This window comes from Anolis sagrei, chromosome 4, assembly GCF_037176765.1.
Source record: "Anolis sagrei isolate rAnoSag1 chromosome 4, rAnoSag1.mat, whole genome shotgun sequence".
In the NCBI taxonomy this organism is placed as follows: Eukaryota; Metazoa; Chordata; class Lepidosauria; order Squamata; family Dactyloidae; genus Anolis; species Anolis sagrei.
In genome coordinates this window covers 126,234,498-126,257,198 of record NC_090024.1, presented here as the reverse complement: position 1 = coordinate 126,257,198, position 22,701 = coordinate 126,234,498, and the positions used below count along the sequence as shown (strand labels likewise).

Genomic DNA, 22,701 nt, shown 5'->3' with positions numbered 1-22,701 from the left:
GGAATGTTACTCCATGTAAATTGATAACGACGAATCCCTACAAACATGAGATTTCTTCCTTCTACCTTTACATTTAGCGATCTCTGTTTAATTTCGGCCATTGTGAAGACATGGTGCTGTTTCTGACTACTTACAGCTGACTGCTTGCTTTGATCAGGAAGTGAGTTTCAGTGTGAGCAAAGGGCAAGAGAAAACCCAAATCAGATTAAATCAATAGATAGTATTTGCTAGGATCTCAGCATATGTGAACTTGGAACTTCCAGGCGTTGCTGAAATAAGCAGGTGGTGATACTTGGATATCATTAACATTAAAAGTTGACTTGGGACAGCCTGACATATTATTTAGTGTGGAGGTATGGCAGAAAATGTTGTTTTCATCTGATCCTTTTAAAGAGTTCATAAATTACAGCTGGCCTTGATAGGCAAGCCAAGCATTGTGGGTGGGAGGACCCTGACCCCCCTCCAAGGATAGAACCTTTTGTCCAACATTGCTCAAATTAACAAACTCAGCACAAAGTCTCCCCTGCTCGGAGAGAGCATGGGGACCCCTTCACAGAGAAGCATTGAACTTCCCATGGCTCTCCGAACATCTGAAAATGCCCTCCATGTGTCTCTGGAGCTTGGGGCACAGATTATTTATTTATTTATCGTGTCAGAAGCAAATTGAAAATAAAGTTATAATGTATTATTAAATATCACAAACAAAGTTAAAAACTTCCTTTGGCCACTTGGAGTGCCTCTGTTGTCACTGTAAGAAGGTCCTCCATTGTGCATGTGGCAGGGCTCAGACTGCATTGTAGTAGGTGGTCTGTGGTTTGCTGTTCTCCACACTCGCATCTCGTGGACTCCACTTTGTAGCTCCATTTCTTAAGATTGGCTCTGCATTTTGTGGTGCCAGAGTGCAGTCTGTTCAGCGCCTTCCAAGATGCCCACTCTTCTGTGTGCCCAGAAGGGAGTTTCTTGTGGTCTTAGCCAGTGATTGAGGTTCTGGGTTTTAGCCTGCCACTTTTGGACTCTCACTTGCTGAGGTGTTCCTGCGAGTATTTATGTAGATAATAATAATAATAATAATAATAATAATAATAATACTTTATTTATACCCCGCTACCATCTCTCTAAGGGACTCTGTGCGGCTTACATGAGGCCGAGCCCAAAATGCAACAATACAAGCAATAACAATAACAATACAAGCAATTTAAAAACAACAAAACAATAAAACAGTAACACAAGCATTATCAATAGGACAACACACTTTAAAAACTATGGGTAGGCCAAATGTAATTAAAATTAAAAATATATGCTGGACAAGGGCGAAAAAATGATGGGGCAGTTTGTGGGAACATATGAACAGATCTAAAACAATTTTAAGTGCTTTGGAGGACAAAGTGCTATGGTAACATTATTCTGGGAAGGCACACTGAAACAATCACATCTTCAAGCTCCTCTTAAAGACTGCCAAAGTTAGGGCATGCTTGATGTCCTTAGGAAGTGAGTTCCAGAGTCCAGGGACCACCACCAAAAAGGCCCTCTCTCTCATCCCCACCAATCGCGCTTGCGATGCAGGTGGAGCATGAGCAGGTCCTCTCCAGATGATCGAAGAGATCGTGTGGGTTTGCATACAGAGATGCGGTCATGAAGGTAGGCAGGTTCCAAACCGTTCAGGGCTTTGTAGGTGAGAACCTGCACCTTGAATTTGGTCCGGAAAATGAATGGCAGCCAGTGGAGCTCGTTGAACAGGAGGGTTGACCGCTCCCTGTACGGAGCCCTGGTTAACAACCTGGCTGCCGCCCGTTGGACCATCTGGAATTTCCAAACCGTTTTCAAGGGCGGCCCCTGTAATGTAGAGTGCATTACAGTAATCCAGTCTAGAGGTAATCCAGTCTAGATCTTAGGAAGCTACAGGGTGAGGCAGCATAACTTCCTTTTTTCAAAACTTAATAAAACCCATTGTAGGAATCAGAATTTTTAATTATTTTTATAATGTAAGCACATACCTAAAATTTTGTTTTACATAGTTTTGAAGATCAAATTAGGTAGGTGACGTCCCCCATTCTCCATACACTGAGTAAACCAATTTCTGGCGTTTGTCATGACTCTTGCCAGCATAGCAGGCGTTACGTTGGCAATTTCTTCTTGGATGCTGGCCTTTAAATCTTGTAGGGTCCTTGGACGGTTCACATAAACACGGGATTTCAAAACACCCCATAGAAAAAAATCACAAGGGGCCAAATCTGGAGAGCGGACCGGCCACTCCAAATCTGCTCAAAAAGTAGGCCTCGACGGCAAAAGCACGCTCCTCACTGTTCCAACGCATGATGGCGACTGAACTGCGTCAGGACAAAACGTTATACTCCTGCCTCTCGAACGAGACCACTAGCGCTCCACTACGTCTTCAACCAACTGAATGGCACACATTTTAAAAAAGGAAGTTATGCTGCCTCACTCTGTATTTCTTGATTTGAGGCATTGGCTTGCTGGCTGATATCCACAGAGGATGACCTGGAGATGCCAATGCCTTGGTCCTTTCATTACTGGGTGCTACTTCCTAACAGATACCAGGTGGTGCAAAACCCGCTAAACAGTATAATTTCTCCAGTGGCGTAGGGCGCGGACATCCTGTGATAATGCAGCATGTCTCATTAAGAGCCATGTCCACTGTTTCAATGTGGTGAGATGTATTCCACACTGGGGGTACGTATCCAGCAGCAGAGTAGCAAATCATAAGGGCAGATGTCTTCACTCTATCTGGTTGTGATCACCAGGTTGTGCCACTCAGCTTTCGTATTATATTATTTCTAGTACCCACTTTTTGCTTGATAGTCGAGCAGTGCTTCTTGTAAGTCAGAGTGCAGTCCAGGGTAACTCCCAGGTATTTGGGTGTGCTGTAATGCTCCAGTGGGATTCCTTCCCAGGTAATCCTCAGCTCAAGACGCTTGTCTGTTCTTAAGAAGTTTGAGTTTTAGCTGGATTAAGAATCAGCAGTTTTTTGCTGTAATAGACAGTAAGAGCATCTAAGGCAGGGGTCCTCAAACTTTTTCAACAGAGGGCCAGGTCATAGTCCCTCAAACTGTTGGAGGGCTGGATTATAATTTTAAAAGAACATGAACGAATGCACACTGCACATATCTTATTTGTAGTGCAAAAACATTTTAAAGCAATACAATAATTAAAATGAAGAACAATTTTAACAAATGTAAACTTACTAGTATTTCAATGGGAAATGTGGGCCTGCTTTTGGCTGATGAGATAGTGTTGTTGTTGTTGTTGTTGTGTGCTTTCAAGTCGTTTCAGACTTAGATTGACCCTGAGTGGGGGCCGGGTAAATGAGCTTGGAGGGCCGTATCCGGGCCCCGGGCCTTAGTTTGAGGACCCCTGTTCTAGAGGCATTTTCTCCTGACGTTTCACCTGCATCTATGGCAAGCATCTTCAGAGGTAGTGAGGTCTGTTGGAACTAGGAAAAAGGATTTATATATCTGTGGAATGACCAGGGTGAGACAAAGGACTCTGTCTGCTGGAGCTAGGTGTGAATATTTCAGCTGACCCCCTTGATTAGCATATAATGGTCTGACAGTGCCTAGAGCAAACATTTGTTGAGAGGTGATTAGATGTCCTTGTTTGTTTCCTCTTTGTTGTTGTGCTGTTGTAATTTTAGAGTTTTTTAATACTGGTAGCCAGATTTTGTTCATTTTCATGGTTTCCTCCTTTCTGTTGAAATTGTCCATATGCTTGTGTATTTCAGTGGCTTCTGTGTAGTCTGACATGGTGGTTGTGAGAGAGGCCCAGCATTTCTGTGTTCCCAAATAATATGCTGTGTCCAGGCTGGTTCATCAGGTGCTTTGCTATGGCTGGTTTCTCTGGTTGAAGTAGTCTGCAGTGCCTTTCATGTTCCTTTCATGTGTTTGGGCAATGCTGCGTTTGGTGGTCCCTATGTAGACTTGTCCATAGCTGCATGGTATATGGTAGACTCCTGCAGAAGTGAGAGGATCCCTCTTGTGAGAGGATCCCCCCACTTCAGACTCCTTTTAAACAGAAGCTGGATGGCCATCTATCAGGGGTGATTTGAATGCAATATTCCTGCTTCTTGGCAGGGGGTTGGACTGGATGGCCCATGAGGTCTCTTACAACTCTTTGATTCTATGATTCTATGATTGTCCTTTGCTGAACGTAGCATTTGTTGGATTTTTTTGGTGGGTCTGCAGATAGTTTGTATGTTGTGAGATAGAAAATGTTTTCCGACACATTATTGTGTTGTACAGAATAGATCGCAAGAATTTGGATCTCAGTCCTGAATGTCTCCCTGTGTTGTTGGACACTCAAGTCACAATATCACACTGCCTCTGACCGCTTCTTGACCGTTCATAATAGCACTAATGATGGCAGTCTGAATGAGAAAGCCAGCTGGTTTGGCCAGCAAGTGGGTGTTCTGTGCTCTTTTAAACAAGCCTCAGAGTCCTGGCAATGCAGATTAATGCCAGAAGGATTCCCAGGGAGCAGGACGTTTTTGGAAATCAGTGAAGCAGACACATTTATTGTTGCCAGAACTCTGCCTCAGTGAAAGAAAATGAAGTGCAAATTGGGGAAAGCCCTAAAAGTATTTCGAGAAAGGCCCGTAGCATTGCCAGTCAAAGGGAACTGTGCAGCTAGTCTTTTTTATACGGTACTAGCGGTCACCTGCCACGCGTTGCTGTGGCCCAGTCTAGTGATCTGGAAAATAAAGTAATGAGAAAGTGTTGGGTTATAATATATATAATGTCTTTCTGCTTGTGGATAAACAGTATTTCTTGCTGTTTCTTTGCCAGTGTTGATGTGGAGATTGTCTGGTTTGCCTACTCTGGAATATGCAACATATCATTGTCCTCCTTTAGGGGTCCCTTTCAAATCTTTGATACTGCATCGGTCATATACATATATGTGTGTGTGTGTGAATGGCAGGATGGCCCTTTTTGTCAGGAGGGCTTTGATTTCTTGCCCTGGTGAAGGAATTAGACTGGATTACCTTAAGGCAGCATTTCTCAACCTGGGAAATTAAGACCCCGGGGGTGGGGGGTCACCAGGGGGTGTCAGAAGGGTCAGCAAAGATCACCAGAAAACACGGAATTTTCTGTTGGTCATTTGGGTTCTGTGTGGGAAGTTTGCCCCAATTCTGTCATTGGTGGGGTTCAGAATGCTCCTTAATTGTAGGTGAACTATAAATCCCAGTAACCCCAACTCCCAAATGTCAAGGTCTATTTCCCCCAAACTCCATCTGTATTTATATTTGGGCATATTGAGTATTTGTGCCAAGTGTGGTCCAGATCCATCATTGTTTGAGTCCACAGTGCTCTCAAGATGTTGGTGAACTACAACTCCAAAACCCAAGGTCAGTGGCCACCAAACCCTTCTAGTGTTTTCTGTTGATCAGGGGAGTACTGTGTGCCAAGTTTGGTTCAATTCCATTGTTGGTGGAGTTCAGAATGCTCTTTGGTTATAGGTGAACTATACTTACTTACTTACTTTACTTAGGCGATCCCTTGTTGGACGAGTAAGATGGTCTTCCATGATGGGTTTCCTTGTGGATTCGTAGGTGGCTGTGGAACCCTATTCTTGACCCGCATCTTCTCCCGCAGTGAAGGCATTGGTTTCCAGGTGGAAGGCGGTCCCGGTCGGGGTTGGCCTGACACGCCTTCCTCCTGGCACAATTCTCTCTTTCACCCTCCACTCGTGCCTCCTCGAATTCTGCAGCACTGCAGGTCACAACTGACCTCCAGCTGGAGCGCTCAAGGGACAGGGCTTCCCAGTTCTCAGAGTCTATGACAGAGATTTTAAGGTTGACTTTGAGACCATCTTTAAATCTCTTTTCCTGTCCACCAGCGTTCTGTTTTCCGTTCTTGAGTTCAGAGTAGAGCAACTGCTTTGGGAGACGGTGGTCAGGCATCCGGACAACGTGGCCGGCCCAGCAGAGTTGATGGCAGAGGACCATCGCTTCAGTGATGGTGGTCTTTGCTTCTTCCAGCACGCTGACGTTTGCCCGCTTGTCTTCCCAAGAGATTTGCAGGATTTTCCGGAGGCAGCGCTGATGGAATCGTTCCAGGAGTTGCATGTGACGTCTGTAGACAGTCCACGTGTTGCAGGCATATAGCAGGGTTGGGAGGACAATAGCTTTATAGACAAGCACCTTAGTATCCCTACGGATGTCCAGGTCCTCAAACACTCTCTGCTTCATTCGGGAAAATGCTGCACTCGCAGAGCTCAGGCGGTGTGGTATTCCGGTGTCGATGTTGACTTTGGTGGAGAGGTGGCTGCCAAGGTAGCGGAAATGGTCAACATTTTGTAATGTTACACCATTAAGCTGTATCTCTGGCATTGGGGAAGGGATGGCTGGTGACTGCTGGAACGGCACTTTGGTTTTGCGTCTTCCAAAGGTGAACTATAAATCCCAGCAACTACAACTCCCAAATGACAAAATCATAATTTTTGAGTGATGGTCACTCCTTGTGTAGTGAGACGTTATGTTGCCAAATTTGGTGTGATTTCGTTCATTGGTTCTTTTGTTTTTAAGGTACTCATTATGCGCAGAGCATTTTTATATATATAGAAGAAAGATGGTTAGTGTGTGTGGAAACAACAACAGGAAATAAAGGAAGGTTTCAAACTGAAAACGCAGGTGCCTGACCACCCACACCTCTCATATAATTCAGAGTAATTGCATGATAAAAGCCTCAACTAAAAGCACAGGAAGATGAAAGTTTGTGGCATCTTTCTTAACAATAAACGGGCCTTTTCCCCCTACAAATTCCAAGGTGCTGATTCTGCTACTATGACAGAAGGAATGTCTTATTCAGTGGGCACAACGGGATCCCTGCCCTGCTTTCCTTTCCTGTCCCTTGTTCTGGTTATATTTTTGCCCCCTTTTTGGCATCCTTCTGTTTTGCCTGAGCTGAAGTAACAGATCAAACAACTCATAAGGGCTTTAAAAAAAAAACCCTTCTTTTTTGTGAACATAGCGAAACAGAAGAACCAGGAAACTTGTAGTTCCTGTTCTTGTACGGCTGTAAGCAAAACGTTAAACATTAACAAGCAGGGCTTCAGTATTTGAATAGCAGTAAAGTGCAGAAAAACATGACTGCCCTCATCCTGGTTGCTTAAATATTATACTTAAAAAAATAAAAATAACTAGTATAGGATGCTTGTAGAAGGTTGCTATTTCCAACACCTCCAATAATGTTAAATTGTTATAATAGAAATAATCTACAAAATTGTTGGAGGTGCAGTAAGGAAATTAATGACATACTATCAATTAATCTAATTTTTTTCCAAATACAGCACTTAAATTACATTTCAGAGATATAAGATTAAAATAGCAAAAGAAAGCATTAATAGTAATTTCGGTTACTGCTTTAAGACTCATTAAAGCTGGGTTTAGAAAAGGCAGACGAACGAGAGAGCAGATTGACAATATCCGCTGGATAATGGAGAAAGGCAGGGAGTTTCAGAAAAACATCTACTTCTGCTTCATTGACTATTCTAAAGCCTTTGACTGTGTGGATCATAATAAATTGTGGCAAGTTCTGGGTGGGATGGGCATCCCAAGCCACCTTGTCTCTCTCCTGAGGAATCTGTACAAGGACCAAGTAGCAACAGTCAGAACTGACCACGGAACAACAGACTGGTTCAAGATTGGGAAAGGCGTCCGGCAAGGCTGCATACTCTCACCCAACCTTTTTAACTTGTATGCAGAACACATCATGCGATGTGCGGGGCTTGAGGAATGCAAAGCTGGGGTGAAAATTGCTGGAAGAAACATTAACAACCTCAGATATGCAGATGACACCACTCTGATGGCCGAAAGCGAGGAGGAGCTGAGGAGCCTTCTAATCAAGGTGAAAGAAGAAAGCGCAAAAGCCGGGTTGCAGCTAAACATCAAAAAAACCAAGATTATGGCAACAAGAATGATTGACAACTGGGAAATAGAGGGAGAAAACGTGGAGGCCGTGACAGACTTTGTATTTCTAGGCGCAAAGATTACTGCAGATGCAGACTGTGGCCAGGAAATCAGAAGGCGATTACTTCTTGGGAGGAGAGCAATGTCCAATCTCGATAAAATAGTAAAGAGTAGAGACATCAGACTTGCAACAAAGATCCGCCTAGTCAAGGCCATGGTATTCCCTGTAGTAACCTACGGATGTGAGAGCTGGACCTTAGGGAAGGCTGAGCGAAGGAAGATCGATGCTTTTGAGCTGTGATGTTGGAGGAAAGTGCTGAGAGTGCCTTGGACTGCGAGAAGATCCAACCAGTCCATCCTCCAGGAAATAAAGCCCGACTGCTCACTGGAGGGAAGGATATTAGAGACAAAGTTGAAGTACTTTGGCCACATCATGAGGAGACAGCAAAGCCTAGAGAAGACAATTATGCTGGGGAAAGTGGAAGGCAAAAGGAAGAGGGGCCGACCAAGGGCAAGATGGATGGATGGCATCCTTGAAGTGACTGGACTGACCTTGAAGGAGCTGGGGGTGGTGACGGCCGACAGGGAGCTCTGGCGTGGACTGGTCCATGAGGTCACGAAGAGTCGGGGACGACTGAACGAATGAACAACAACCACATCAAGTAATCTACATTTTTTCCAAATACAGAACTTAAATTACATTTCAGAGATATAAGATTAAAATAGCAAAAGAAAGCATTAATAGTAATTTTTGTTACTGCTTTAAGACTCATTATAGCCAAAAAATGGAAGGAAAATTATGATTGGTACAAAGAGGTGTGGAACATCACAGTAAATGACTTGTGAAATAAAATGTAAAAAGAAATGATTTTGAGGTCATATGGGGTGAATTCTTAATGTTAGTTGTCTGTGATTTGTATAATATATTTATTATTTTAAAAACCGGGGGGCAGGGGGAATTCTGGAAATTCTCTTGGTTCATATTAATTTTCTTCGGTTCAGACCTTCTGTCAGAAATGTTTCCCTCCCGCTTAGAAAGATTGTTTACGGTTAAAAAAAATTAATTGTGGAATATTTTATTTTATTGATGTGTTGTTGGGCTTGGCGTCATGTAAGCCACTCCGAGTCTCTTGGGGAGATGATTTTTTTTTGTCGTGTCAGGAGCGACTTGAGAAACTGCAAACCGCTTCTGGTGTGAGAGAATTGGCCGTCTGCAAGGACGTTGCCCAGGGGACGCCCAGATGATTTGATATTTTTATCATCCTTGTGGGAGGCTTCTCTCATGTCCCCGCATGAGGAGCTGGAGCTGATAGAGGGAGCTCATCCGTCTCTCCCCGGATTCGAACTTGCGACCTGTCGGTCTTCAGTCCTGCCGGCACAGGGGTTTAACCCACTGCGCCACTGGCGGCTCTCATGGCGGGGCATAAATAAAGTATTATTATTATTATTATTATTATTATTATTATTAAATTGATAAATAAAATATTGAAGAAATTAAATTCACATATTGTAACTCCATTAAAAATAATTAATAGGGTCTTGATATTGAAATTTGTGCTTTTGATTTCGTTTTCTCCAGTTAAATTTTGGAAATAAGTGCTCAACAACAACAATTTTCTTTGTTTTACAATTTGCAACGTTTCTTGCATTTGCCTTCTTTCAATGCTGTAAATTAGCAAACCCCAAAGTTTCTGGAACTTCTAGTTCCTTTTGTAACAAAATGCTTTTCCTGCGGGTTGGACTAGATGTCCCATGTGGTCTCTTCCAACTCAATTATTCTGTGATTCTATGAAAAATATTTCTTCACGTTTTACCAGAAGCTGAAGCCAGCCTTTATGAAGGGTGTTGACAGTCACTTCACAGAATTTGTCAATGGCTTGGTTGCAAAGTCAGTGCTGCTGGAGTCTTCTCCGTCCGCCTTCCCAGCTGCGTGTACTGAGAAAGACAGTGTCAAAACTAAGTAAGTGTTTTTCTGTTAAGTTTATAAAAGAACTGGCTTCTTTTTACTGTTTCATCTTAAATGCTTCATTTTTTCTTCTTTTCACAGAGGATCAAGAGCACCTACAGAACACGGAAAAGTTTTTATTGCTAGGAGATCCCTCTTGGAGTGAGTATGTTCAGAGAGCTTGCAACTTTCACTGGGGAGCCTTGGCTGTGTTAATGTTGTCCTGGTCCGATGGATGGATTCAGTTCTGGTGATCTGTAATGAACCACACTCATTTTGATTTAGCTTTGTCTTTTGTTTTCAATCAAAATCATAGAGCCATAGAGTTGGAAGAGACCCCAAAGGCCATCCAGTCCAACCCCCTGCTTTGCAGAAACATATACTGTATTTTCTGGCGTATAAGACTACTTTTTAACCCAAGAAAATCTTCTCAAAAGTTAGGGGTCGTCTTATAAGCGGTAGTCGTCTTATACGCCGGGGGTCGTCTTATACGCCAGGGGTCGTCTTATAGAGCGGGTGCTGAACCTTCCAATCCGGATTGGAGAATCTGTGGTTGCCGCATATTGTGGGGGGAGCTCAAAAATGACAGTGGCCATGTCCCTACCGTATGCAGCAACTGTATGAAAGCATTAAGGGCGATGCTGTACAAGTACGGTAGAAGAAAATCCATTCATCAGGATTCATGGACTTAATGCAGTCCCGATGGTGGGGTGAAGGGGCGCCTCACCAGGAAGATGTAAGTGAAGGGCAGAGCAAGCTGCAGGCATCCGGGGTGCCCGGGGTATGGAAAAAAGAGATAGAGTGGCTCTGGGCCCAGAAAAACACACCTCTTTAACCTATCTGGCCTGCCCTTGTATCCTATTACCGTATCTCCTCCTCTGCCTCTCAGATCTCGCTCCTGAAGACTGCAGTGAAGTGGTGCAGGCGCGCATGTGCGAGATCTGAGAGACGGAGGTACAGTAATAGGAAAATTACCATATTGAAATCAAATCTGATGCTTTAAAAATTTTTATTTGCTGTGCGTTGGAAGAGGGGTAGTCTTATACGGCGAGTATATCCCAAACTATATTTTAACTGGAAAAGTTGGGGGTCGTCTTATATTCCGGAATATACGATACTTGGAGTTTACTCAGAAACCATTGCAATTTTGCCCTTCATGTTAGTAGCGGAATGTCTACTTTGCTGTTGCTTTTGAGATAAATAACATTTCAGGGACATGTCCATGCTGTACTGACAATCAAGGCCTAAAGGAGGATAAACATGTTCCTTGTTCCTGTTCTGCTAGGTCTCAATGTTATTGGTTCTTCTGTTTGTTTCATTTGAAGGACCTATCAAATTTGTCCTAAAGATATGATGGAAGGATTTCACTGTAGCCCCAGCATCCTTTCTTGGCTTGAAGCAAAATTTTCCACTACGCACGGTTTTCTTAAGCAAATGTTTATTGGGCTGCTTCAATAACTTATTAAAATATATTTATGGAGGGTTTCTTAATGCAATAAAGCATGGTACCTATTTTTGTTACAATACCAGACTACACAGTGGTAGTTTGCAATACATTTCATATTTTGTGCCAGTGTCTTGTGGAGGTTGTGTTCTTGGAAAGATAGATATGGAGACCTGATACTAGAACGAGGCTTTAATGTGGACAAAAATCTGGTTTTTAGCTGAACTGAGAGATCAGAGGTACAACAGGGATTTGGGGGTTATGTCCTCATTTTCCCTTAATTGTATCATTAAAACATGATGGGAAAAGAAAAGGGGAACAGAATAGCAGATCGGCTTCTGTGGATATGATAGCCATGTATAAATATGTGAGAGGAAGCCACAGGGAGGAGGGAGCAAGCTTGTTTTCTGCTTCCTTGGAGACTAGGACGCGGAACAATGGCTTCAAACTACAAGAGAGGAGATTCCATCTGATCATGAGGAAGAACTTCCTGACTGTGAGAGCCGTTCATCAGTGGAACTCTCTGCCCTGGAGTGTGGTGGAGGCTCCTTCTTTGGAAGCTTTTAAACAGAGGCTGCATGGCCATCTTTCAGGGGTTATTTGAATGCAACATTCCTGCTTCTTGGCAGGGGGTTGGACTGGATGGCCCATGAGGTCTCTTCCAACTCTTTGATTCTATGATTCTGATATCTGTATAATCTTTCCTACTGTGGCTCAGCTGTCTGAGTGTCAACTGCATTAAGATTACTTCTGACCAAAAGGTCATGAGTTCGAAGCCAGCCCAGGTTGGAGTGGACTTCCGACCAATTGTGTAGTTTGTTGTCGACCTTTGCAACCCGAAAGACAGTTGCATCTGTCAAGTAGGAAAATTAGGTACCACCTATGTGTGGGGAGGGAAATTTAACTAATTTACGAGGCCAGAAAAAAGACTCACTCCAGCAAAAGCATGCGGGGAATGTGGAAGTGCTTCATCAGTGTCGCAGATGGACGATGAAAGCGACAGCTCCCCTGGCGGCCGGAAAAGTTAAATAGCCTCTGACTGTCTGTGTATATCTGTTGTCTGTCTTTGGCATTGAATGTTTGCCATATCTGTGTACATTGTGAGTCCCCTGCGGGGTGAGAAGGTAATAGAAATACTGTAAATAAATAAATAAATACACTAACCAGATAAACCTTGCAAAGCCAAGATTCCTAGCATGGAATGGGATCTCATTTGTGTAATTTTAAAATCGACAAAAGCAGGGATATCTGTTTTGAAACAACATACAGGAAATTACTTTACCTCTCAGTGCAAAACAAAAAAGGTAATTTCCAGTAATTCAATCCAATGCATGTTGATAATTGAATGATCCTGCATAGAAACTGTGTTCTGAAAGAGAGCATTGCCATGCTTATTAGTAGGTAAAAAACTCAAATTTTAGTGTGACCTCGGCCGGCTGCGCATGTCCTTCTGTGCAAAACTCCTAAAGACACTCAGGTTGTTACAGTGTCTATATCAGGGGTCCTCAAACTACAGCCCGGGGGCCGGATACGGCCCTCCAAGGTTATTTACCCGGCCCTCGCTCAGGGTCAAGCTAAGTCTGAAATGACTTGAAAGCACACAACAACAACAATCCTATCTCATCAGCCAAAAGCAGGCCCACACTTCCCATTGAAATACTAATAAATTTATATTTGTTTAAATTGTTCTTCATTTTAATTATTGTATTGTTTTAAGTGTTTTTTGCACTACAAATTAGATATGTGCAGTGTACATTCATTCATGTTTTTTTCCAAATTATAATCTGGCCCTCCAACAGTTTGAGGGTCTATGACAAGTTTGAGGACCCCTGGTCTATATAGTCACCCCCAAGTCATAGACTTTCAGCACTTCCGGAAAGGATATAATGATGAGAAGTCACACATGCTTTCCTAAAATGTTCCAATGTATTTTTCCACTTTTCACTTTTTTCTCAGTGAGCTATTTGAAGTGGATCACATCCAGACCATCTACCACATGTTCATTGCCCTCCTCATCTTGTTCATTCTCAGCACACTTGTGGTTGACTTTATTGATGAAGGAAGGTAAGAACTTTGAACTATTAAATGTTTTGATTTTAAATTATGGATGTTTTTCAAACAGGAATCAATGAAGCCGCCATCCCATCTCCAAGAAATGTGGGGATTTTCTGGTGATTTGAACAGTGCCATATAAAATCCAGATTTATCTGCTTTGAACTGGATTATATGGCAATGTAAACTCATACAATCCAGTTCAAAGAAGATTATATGGCAATGTAATCTCGTATAATCCAGTTCAAAGAAGTTCACGGTTGTCCATGCTCTCGTTACATCTAGGATAGACTACTGCAATGCACTCTATGTGGGGTTGCCTTTGAAGACTGCTCGGAAGCTTCAAATAGTCCATCGAGAGGCAACCAGGCTAATAACTGGGGCGGCATACAGGGAGCATACAACTCCCATGTTACGCCAGCTCCACTGGCTGCCAGTTTGCTTCCGGGCACAATTCAAAGTGCTGGCTTTGGCCTATAAAGCCCTAAATGGCCCCGGCCCAAATTACCTGTCTGAACGCATCTCCCCCTATGAACCATTGCGGAGATTAAGATCCTCCGGAGAGGCCCTGCTTTCTGTCCCGCCATTGTCACAGGTGCGATTGGTGGGGACGAGGGACAGGGCCTTCTCAGTGATTGCTCCCCAGCTATGGAACTCCCTTCCTGGTGAGATCAGGTTGCCCCCCTCCCTCTTGTGCTTTAGAAGGATGGTAAAAACATGGCTGTGGGACCAAGCTTTCGGGACAGGGCAATAAAGCGGCAATAGGAAAGATGACCAGGCCAGTGATTTGACGTGGATGACTAGGACGGTTTTGAATGGTGTATTTTAATATTTTGATTTTTTTAATGTTTATGTATTTTACGTGAATCTGTGTCCCGGCATTGAATGTTTGCCGTGCATTTATTTATTTATTTATTTATTTATTTATTTATTACTGTGCTTGTATACCGCCGTTTCTCAGCCTAAATTGGCGACTCAACGCGGTTTACAACAGTACAACAACAACAATATTCAATTTAAAACCATAAAAGACAACATACACAATAGACAGTATTGGCCCGTCGATAATAATCCAGTGCATCTCTTAACTAAAATCATAATCCAATTTCATCGTCCATATTACCAATCCTTTAGTTGTCAGTTCATTGTACCGAATTAGCCAAATGCCTGTTTGAACATCCAGGTCTTCAGTCTTTTTCTAAACACCATCAGCGAGGGGGCTGATCTTACCTCCATGGGAAGGGCGTTCCAAAGCCGAGGGGCCACCACAGAAAAGGCCCTTTCTCTCGTCCCCGCCAGCCACACCTGTGAAGCAGGCGGGATAGAGAGCAGGGCCTCCCCAGAAGATCTTAGGGTCCTGGTGGGCTGATAGGCCGAGATACGTTCGGATAGGTAGGTTGGGCAATATGCTGTGCTCCGCCCTGAGTCCCATTCGGAGTGAGAAGGGCGGAATATAAATGTCTTAAATAAATAAAATAAATAATGTGGATTTTCTTCTTTGATAATCTGGATTGTATCTGGTAGAATAAAACATCCAGTGGAGTAATGCAGCCTGTCCTCAACTCGGCATCTTCCAGAACAGTTAGGCGACATCTCCCATCATCCCCAGTTACATGACCATTGGTCACTGGCCATGTGACTTGGGGATTATGGGGCCCATTTGCTCAAGATCTTTGGAAGGCATCAAGTTAGAGAGTGCCGTTTTCTTCAAATTTTATTTGAAGAAGAAAGGGGCCACTGTTTCTAACAGACTGAGAAAAGAGGGTCTGGTTCAATCACAGGCGTGAAGACATGAATCAGGGGATTGTTTGAAATGGGATCAAAGACACCAATCTGAGTCTCCTGTATAGCACTTGTATTTCCGATAACTATGCTAATAGGAGGAGAAAATAATATATGTTCTACAGCTCAAGATGTTGTGGTAGGTTTCTCTTCATTGAAATCTCAGGCCCCTTCTGCACTGTCATATGAAATCCAAATTATTTGCTTTGAACTGGATTATATGGCAGTATGGACTCATATAATCCAGTTCAAAGCAAATAAGGTGGATTATATGGCAGTGCAGAAGGAACAAGTACTGTATACACTCCTGAGTGCGAAACCTTGATTGATACACAACCCTTTTCTCTTTCCGTGGGGTTGCCTGGTTTACAGGCAGTCTACAGAGAGAGCCAAAGCTTGCCAACCACCATATTGTTTCTCTTGTACCTAATAAAGAGACTGCTGTTGACTGAAAAAGTAGTATTTTGGATATGTCCTTGGCACCACTGCCGTAAGAGGATTTGCCTTGCCAAATTCTCTACGTGGAATAATGGAGCTAATTATAAATACGTAGTTTGTTTTCAGCTGTACTAGAACATCCCTAGCAAAGATTGTACCAAAATAGCTGTACTGGTCGAATACACCCCAAAACGTAACAAGTGAAGGTTCCCAACTATTTTGAATAAAGGTCACCTTTTTGACAAAACTCACAATTCAGGAACTTTTTGCTATGCCTTTCAGGTAGACAGATTCTTGCTACCACTTTTGCCCATTGTTGAAATTTTGGTGTGGAGTTGTGCATACTAGTTTGCCTTCTGCTTTCCAGAAAGCTGCTATTCTTTACACACTTTAATTCTAAGAGACTCATAGGAAATCCAGAGAACTTACATCTGAGTAAGTGTCTCCCAGACTATTGGCTCTCAGATTTTGGTGGATTACAGCTCCCAACATCCCTCACCGTAGGCCATTCTTGCTGTTGATTCTGGGAGCTGAATTTGACCATGTGTTTGTTGAATAATGCTGTTATGTACATACGTTCCATTAAACTAAGTGATGCTTTCTTCTGAATAGTTTGTGATTTAAATTGTGCATCAGTTAATTTGAAGTTACCAACAGCCATGGGATGCAGAGCAGACCACTCAGGGACTAGGGGTCATTTCTCATAATATGAAACAACAAAGCCATAGTTGCCACAACTATACAGTGGGGGGGGGGGGGGGAGTATTTAGTCAGACACCAATTGTACAAGTTCTCCCACTTAAAAAGATGAGAGTGGCCTGTAATTGACATCATAGGTAGACCTCAACTATGAGAGACAGCATGAGAAAACACATCCAGAAAATCACATTGTCTGATTTTTAACGAATTTATTTGCAAATTATGGTGGAAAATATGTATTTGGTCACCTACAAACAAGCAAGATTTCTGGGTCTCACGGACCTGTAACTTCTTCTTGAAGAGGCTCCTCTGTCCTCCGTTCATTACCTATAGTAATGGCACCTATTTGAACTTGCTATCAGTATAAAAGACATCTGTCCACAACCTCAAGCAGTCACACTCCACACTCCAAACTCCAAGCTATGGTGAAGGCCAAAGAGCTGTTGAAGGACACCAGAAAGAAAATGGTCACCCTGCACCAAACTGGGAAGACTAAATCTTCAATAGGCAATCAGCTTGATGTGAAGAAATCAACTGTGGGAGCCAAAATTAGAAAATGGAAGAGATACGGGACCATTGATAATCTCCCTTGATCTTGGGCTCCACGCAAGATCTCACCCTGTGGGGTCAAAATGATCACAAGAACAGTGAGCAAAAGTCCTAGAACCATATAGTGAATGATCTGCAGAGAGCTGGGACCAATGTAACAAAGGCTACCATCAGTAACACACTACGCCGGCAGGAATTCCGAACCTGAAATGACAGACGTGTCCCCCTGCTTAAGCCAGTACATGTCTGGGACCGACTGAAGTTTGCTAGAGAGAATTTTGGAAGATCCAGAAGAGTATTGGGAGAATGTCATATGGTCAGATGAAACCAAAGTAGAACTGTTTGGCAGAAACACAACTCTGTCGTGGTTGGAGGAGAAAGAATGCCAAGTTGCACCCAAAGAACACCATCCCTACTGTGAAGCATGGAGGTGGCAACCTCATGCTTTGGGGCTGTTTCTCTGCAAAGGGACCAGGGTGACTGATCCATATACATGAAAGAATGAATGAATGGGGCCATGTATGGTGAGATTTGGAGTGTAAACCTCTTTCCATCATCTCTCATAGTTGCGGTCTACCTATGCTGTCAATTACAGGCCTCTCATCTTTTTAAGTGGAGAACTTGTACAATTGGTATCTGACTAAATACTCCCTCTTCCCCCCCCCCCCCACTGTATACTAACTTTCACGTTTGCAGTATTATCTGCAAACACATGTCAAACTCAAGGCCCATGGACTGAATCCAGCCCACCGTGACAGTGTATGTGGCCAGATTGCAACTCTCGTTTTCCTCATTATTTGACATCATTATTAGAGCTAACGGGCGTTGTGATAAAGTAACCCCTGGAAGGCTACAGTGTGCTCCATTTTTTAGGGTAGTGGCATTTGAATTTGTGCAAATGATATATTAGGGGTGCCAAACTCATTTTCATCAAAGGCCACATGAGCCTTATGGTCATCCTTTAAGATTTCCCCAACCTCAGAGCCATGAGTCCTGCTGAGTTGCAATTCCCATCACTTCCAGATAATAAAAGTGATGGGAGTTGTCATTCAGTAACATCTGGGTACTCAAACTGGGTAAGAACTAAATAGTCCACTGTACCCACAGATTCTTCATTCATGGATTCTTCATTATGGTTGCCTTTGAAGTTGACCATAAGGCTCATGTGGCCTTTGATGAAAATGAGTTTGGCACCCCTAATGTGTATACTTTAAAAAGTGGTATGTGGAATGCCCTCCTTGATATAAGAATTAGTAGCTGTTAAGGATTGCACCTGAAAAAATATATTTTAACACATATTGGGCTTAACATTTTGTTTTCCTTTTGCTTTCATCTCTTTGAAGGTTGGTGCTAGAATTTGATCTCCTGGTCTACGCTTTTGGCAAATTTTCTGTCGTTGCTCCTACTTGGCTCTACATGTTCCTGTTCACCCTGGTTGTGCCTTATGGGCTCTTTCACCATTGGGCCACGGGTTACCCTAGTTCCAACCACAAAATCATCCGCTCCGTCTTCTTTGGGTCTTTCTTCATAATGTTCCAGATGATTTGCCTTGGATTGGTGCCTTTATACATTACATTGACCTATGAGCTGCCGCCAGCCTCTTGTTTCATCGTCATACTTGAACAGGTGGGTTTTGGTACCTGAGATGTGGGGAATGTGGACTTTACACTGTCTTTATATCTCAGGATCCTGATCCCAGTTGATCTGCTTATCCCAGATTATTTGGCAGTGGAGACTCATATAATCCAGTTCAAAGCAGCTAACCTGGGATCAGATCCTGGGATATAAGGGCAATGTTGAAGAGGCCTAAGTCCACTTTTCATAAATGTGTTTAAAGTATGTATTTGAATTTGAGAGCCAGTTTCTTGTGTATATAGAAAAAAATTATACTTCCTATTGTTTTTCTAAGTTATCAGTGGAGAAAAAAATATTTAGTTAAATGTTTTAATTGACAGAATGTTTCCCCTAAACATCAACTTATGATTTTGGATAATTTGCACTTTTAGGTCTGGCTGAGATGTGGTCACAAGCAAGATCATGGATGTATGGCTTTAATATATGTAGCTATTGATCCTTTCCATTTTCACCTGTGCTTGAAAGGAAAATCAGTTGCAGAAATTGTTTACTGTTGGTTAATATTAAGTGGAATATAATAGTTAAATCGTTTGTAGTTGTGTTCAAAGAATTTTGAGGGAAATGAGAATTTATAAAAAAATATCAGTATTATTGCAACAATAAATGCATGTCTTCAAAACATAATGGTACATAAAAATTTGAGGTGCAAAAAGAGTAGGTAAAGGTAAAGATAGTCCCCTGACATTAAGTCCAGTCATGTCTGACTCTGGGGTGTGGTGCTCATCTCCATTTCTAAGCCGAAGAGCCAGCGTTGTCCTTAGACACCTCCAAGGTCATGTGGCCGGCATGACTGCATGGAGCGCCGTTACCTTCCCGCTGGAGCGGTACCTATTGATCTACTCACATTTGCATGTTTTCGAACTGCTAGGTTGGCAAAAAGAGTAGATGAATAATAATACAGTAGACGATCAGTTAACCAGAACTCAAGTGACTGAAATTCTCAAGTAACTGGCAAAAAAAGCCAACACCGCATTCACAAAACTTTTTCTAATACAGTAAATGTTACATTGAGTTTGTCTTTATTTGCTTTCTGTATTAAGATCAAGTTAATATAGAGTTTATGGTATGGTATAATATGATGTACAGTATTAGACCTATTTTTAAACGTCACTCTAAAGCAACCAGATATTACATTTATCCAACAGTTCTCATGAATGCTGGTTAACTGAGAGTCTACTGTATTTAGCTTACAGCAGATGAGGTAAATCTAATAATAATAATCTTCTATATAAATAAAAATGTAATGTTCGTTTGTGAGATTAACATAACACAAAACCACTGGACGAATTGACAAATTTGGACGCAAGACACCTAGCAGGCCAACAAATGACCATCACTCATAAAAACACCAAAAAGCACAGCGGAAGGGACTTAAAAAGCCAAAAAACTAAAAATATATTACAACGCATGCGCAAAACCACATATATACACAAATGCACATATATACACAGACATATATATGCATATATACACACACAAAACACATATACACAGAATGGGCCACAGCAATGTGTGGCAGGTGACAGCTAGTAAATAATAATAATACATTTTATTTATATTCCACCCTTCTCCCCTAGGGGACTCAGGGTGGATTACAGCATTTGCATACACAGGCAAACATTCAATGACTTCACAATCATATACAATGGGACAGACAAATACAAACAAAGGCAGAGGTTTCTCCTTTCATTTCTGACTTCTGGATGCGGTGCTCATTTTGGCTCTGGAGAGGTGCTTCCTCCATTTCAACAGAGGAGCCTGTGTTGTCACCTCCTGGTTGTGTAGCCAGCAAGATTGCGTGGAACGTCTCTTTGCCTTTTCCTGCTGAAGCGGTACCTATTTATCTTCTCACATTTGCATGTTTTTGAAGTACTAAGTTGGCAGGAACTGGAGCTGACAGATAGGAGCTCACCCCATCTCACACATTTGAACTGCTGACTTTCATGTCAGCAGTTTAGCAGCACAAGGGTTTAACCCATTGTGCCACCATGGCTCCTAGATCTAGATATACTGTCACTAAAGATTTCATGAAAACCTTTTGTTCTTATCTTTAAAAATATATAGTGTGTAAAATAGTAGTGTACATTTCCAATTTTTTTGTCATTTCCCATTATGTTTGTGCAACACACTGCAGCTGACACACTAACATATTCCAAGACACAGTATGAAAAACTCTGCCCTAGGAGAATTCAATAAGTGGCGGGTCCATCCTAGCTATGCGTATATGTGTGTGTGTGTGTTTCTAATTCTGCAAAAAGTTGTTAGATATTGGAGGTTTAGGTTAGTTTAAAAAGTTTTTAGTAAGCCTGAGTCTGCCCACTGACAAGTTAAGGGGAAAGAAATACCTCCACTCTCGGAAAAATGATGAACACCTTTAGCTGATCTTCTAAATCTTCCCTGCAGGTGCGCCTGGTGATGAAATCCCATTCTTACATAAGGGAAAATGTTCCTCGTGTGATTTCTTGTCCCCCTCAGAAATCAAGTGAGTCATGTTGTCCTGTTAAAAGTTCTGTAGTTTTGTGATAGTTTTCGTTACTTTCAGATCAGGATCATAAGATAAAAAATATAAGAAAAGCCACTTCATTGAATTTTTTAAAAAAAGTAGAAGTGTATGTTGCTAAATTTTGGTTGCAATAAACCAGGAGTCCTCAAACTAAGGCCCGGGGGCCAAATACAGCCCTCCAAGGTCATTTACCCAGCCCTCGCTCAGAGTCAAGCTAAGTCTGAAACGACTTAAAAGCACACAACAACAACAACAATCCTATCTCATCAGCCAAAAGCAGGCCCACACTTCCCATTGAAATACTAATAAGTTTATATTAGTTAAAATTGTTATTCATTTTCATTATTGTATTGTTTTAAGTATTTTTTGTGCTACAAATAAGATATGTGCAGTGTGCATAGGAATTCATTCATGCTTTTTTTCAAATTATAATTCGGCCTTCCAACAGTTTGAGGGACTGTGACCTGGCCCTCTGTTTAAAATTTGAGGACTCCTGTAATAAACAATCATATAGTCATAGAGAATGGGACAGAAAATCTAGCTTTTAAGCATGTGTTACGATCTAACTAATTGTCTTTTTTTCTGCCTGCTCTTCAGACTCTCTGCAGCTTCCTCAAGTTTCCCAGTACTTGTATTTCCTCTTTGCTCCCACCCTTATTTACAGAGATCATTATCCCAGGTAATGTCAATATGAAAGAACAGTTGCAAGTGACAACTTAATTTCCTCTCCTTCTTGAATATTTTGTTTTACTGAGGCATTTGCTTGTATTGACGCCACTGTTCAAACAGATGGTGATCTTTACTGGGCACAAAATCCTCCAGGGCAGGGGAAGGGAACAGACGCTTGTTGGACACGAGAGCCTATCATTCCTCGCTTTTGGGTGTGCTGCCTAATTCTGATAGGAATTGTCCAACACCTGAACCAACTTTGGAAAAAAATGTGAAGGACAGTGTACCTTTTCAGAATCCAGGAGATGGAAATAATAATTAATAATAAAACTTTATTTATACCCCGCCACCATCTCCCCAAGGGGACTCGGAGCGGCTTACATGAGACCAAGCCCGACAACACATCAATAAAACAAATTGCAATAAGCAAAAACAATACAATTAATACAACTCACATATAAACAATAACATGCAAGGATTTAAAAAACCGGTGGCCGGGCCAAATGTAATAGTTTAAAATTTAAAAAATAAACACTGGGCATGAACAGAGGTAGGATGTTTCTGGTAGGAGGGTTTTAAAAGAAATGAAGGGAGAGCAACCCAGTGATTAGTTAAAGTGCTTCTGAGGACATTTTGCTGGGAATTATTTCCTTATTCAGGGAAGGCACACTGGAACACCCACATTTTCAGGCTCCTCCTAAAGACTGCCAATGTGGGGGCTTGTCTGATATCCTTAGGAAGTGAGCTCCAGAGTCGGGGGGCCACCACAGAGAAGGCCCTCTCCCTCGTCCCCACCAATCGCACCTACGAAGGGGGCGAGAGCGAGAGCAGGGCCTGATTGAAGAGATCGCATGGGTTCATACACAGAAATGCGGTCACGCAGGTAGGCGGGTCCCAAACCATTCAGGGCTTTGTAGGTAAAAACCTGCAACTTGAATTGGGACCGGGAAATGAACGGCAGCCAGTGGAGCTTCTTAAACAGGGGGGTTGACCGCTCCCTGTAAGTCGCTCCAGTTAGTAACCTGGCTGCCGCCAGCTGGACCAATTGAAATTTCCGAGCCGTC

General features: G+C 42.4%; 1 protein-coding gene across 1 annotated transcript in view; it reads left to right on the top strand.

Moving 5' to 3' along the window:
• The window catches only part of SOAT1 (sterol O-acyltransferase 1), a 60,102-nt gene that overhangs the window by 22,414 nt on the left and 14,987 nt on the right, over window positions 1-22,701 (top strand). The window contains exons 4-9 of the mRNA XM_067467644.1: window positions 9,739-9,881; window positions 9,969-10,028; window positions 13,267-13,374; window positions 18,174-18,456; window positions 20,869-20,947; window positions 21,566-21,647. Coding sequence (XP_067323745.1) covers window positions 9,739-9,881; window positions 9,969-10,028; window positions 13,267-13,374; window positions 18,174-18,456; window positions 20,869-20,947; window positions 21,566-21,647 — 755 coding nt within the window. The remainder of the gene's footprint in view (window positions 1-9,738; window positions 9,882-9,968; window positions 10,029-13,266; window positions 13,375-18,173; window positions 18,457-20,868; window positions 20,948-21,565; window positions 21,648-22,701) is intronic.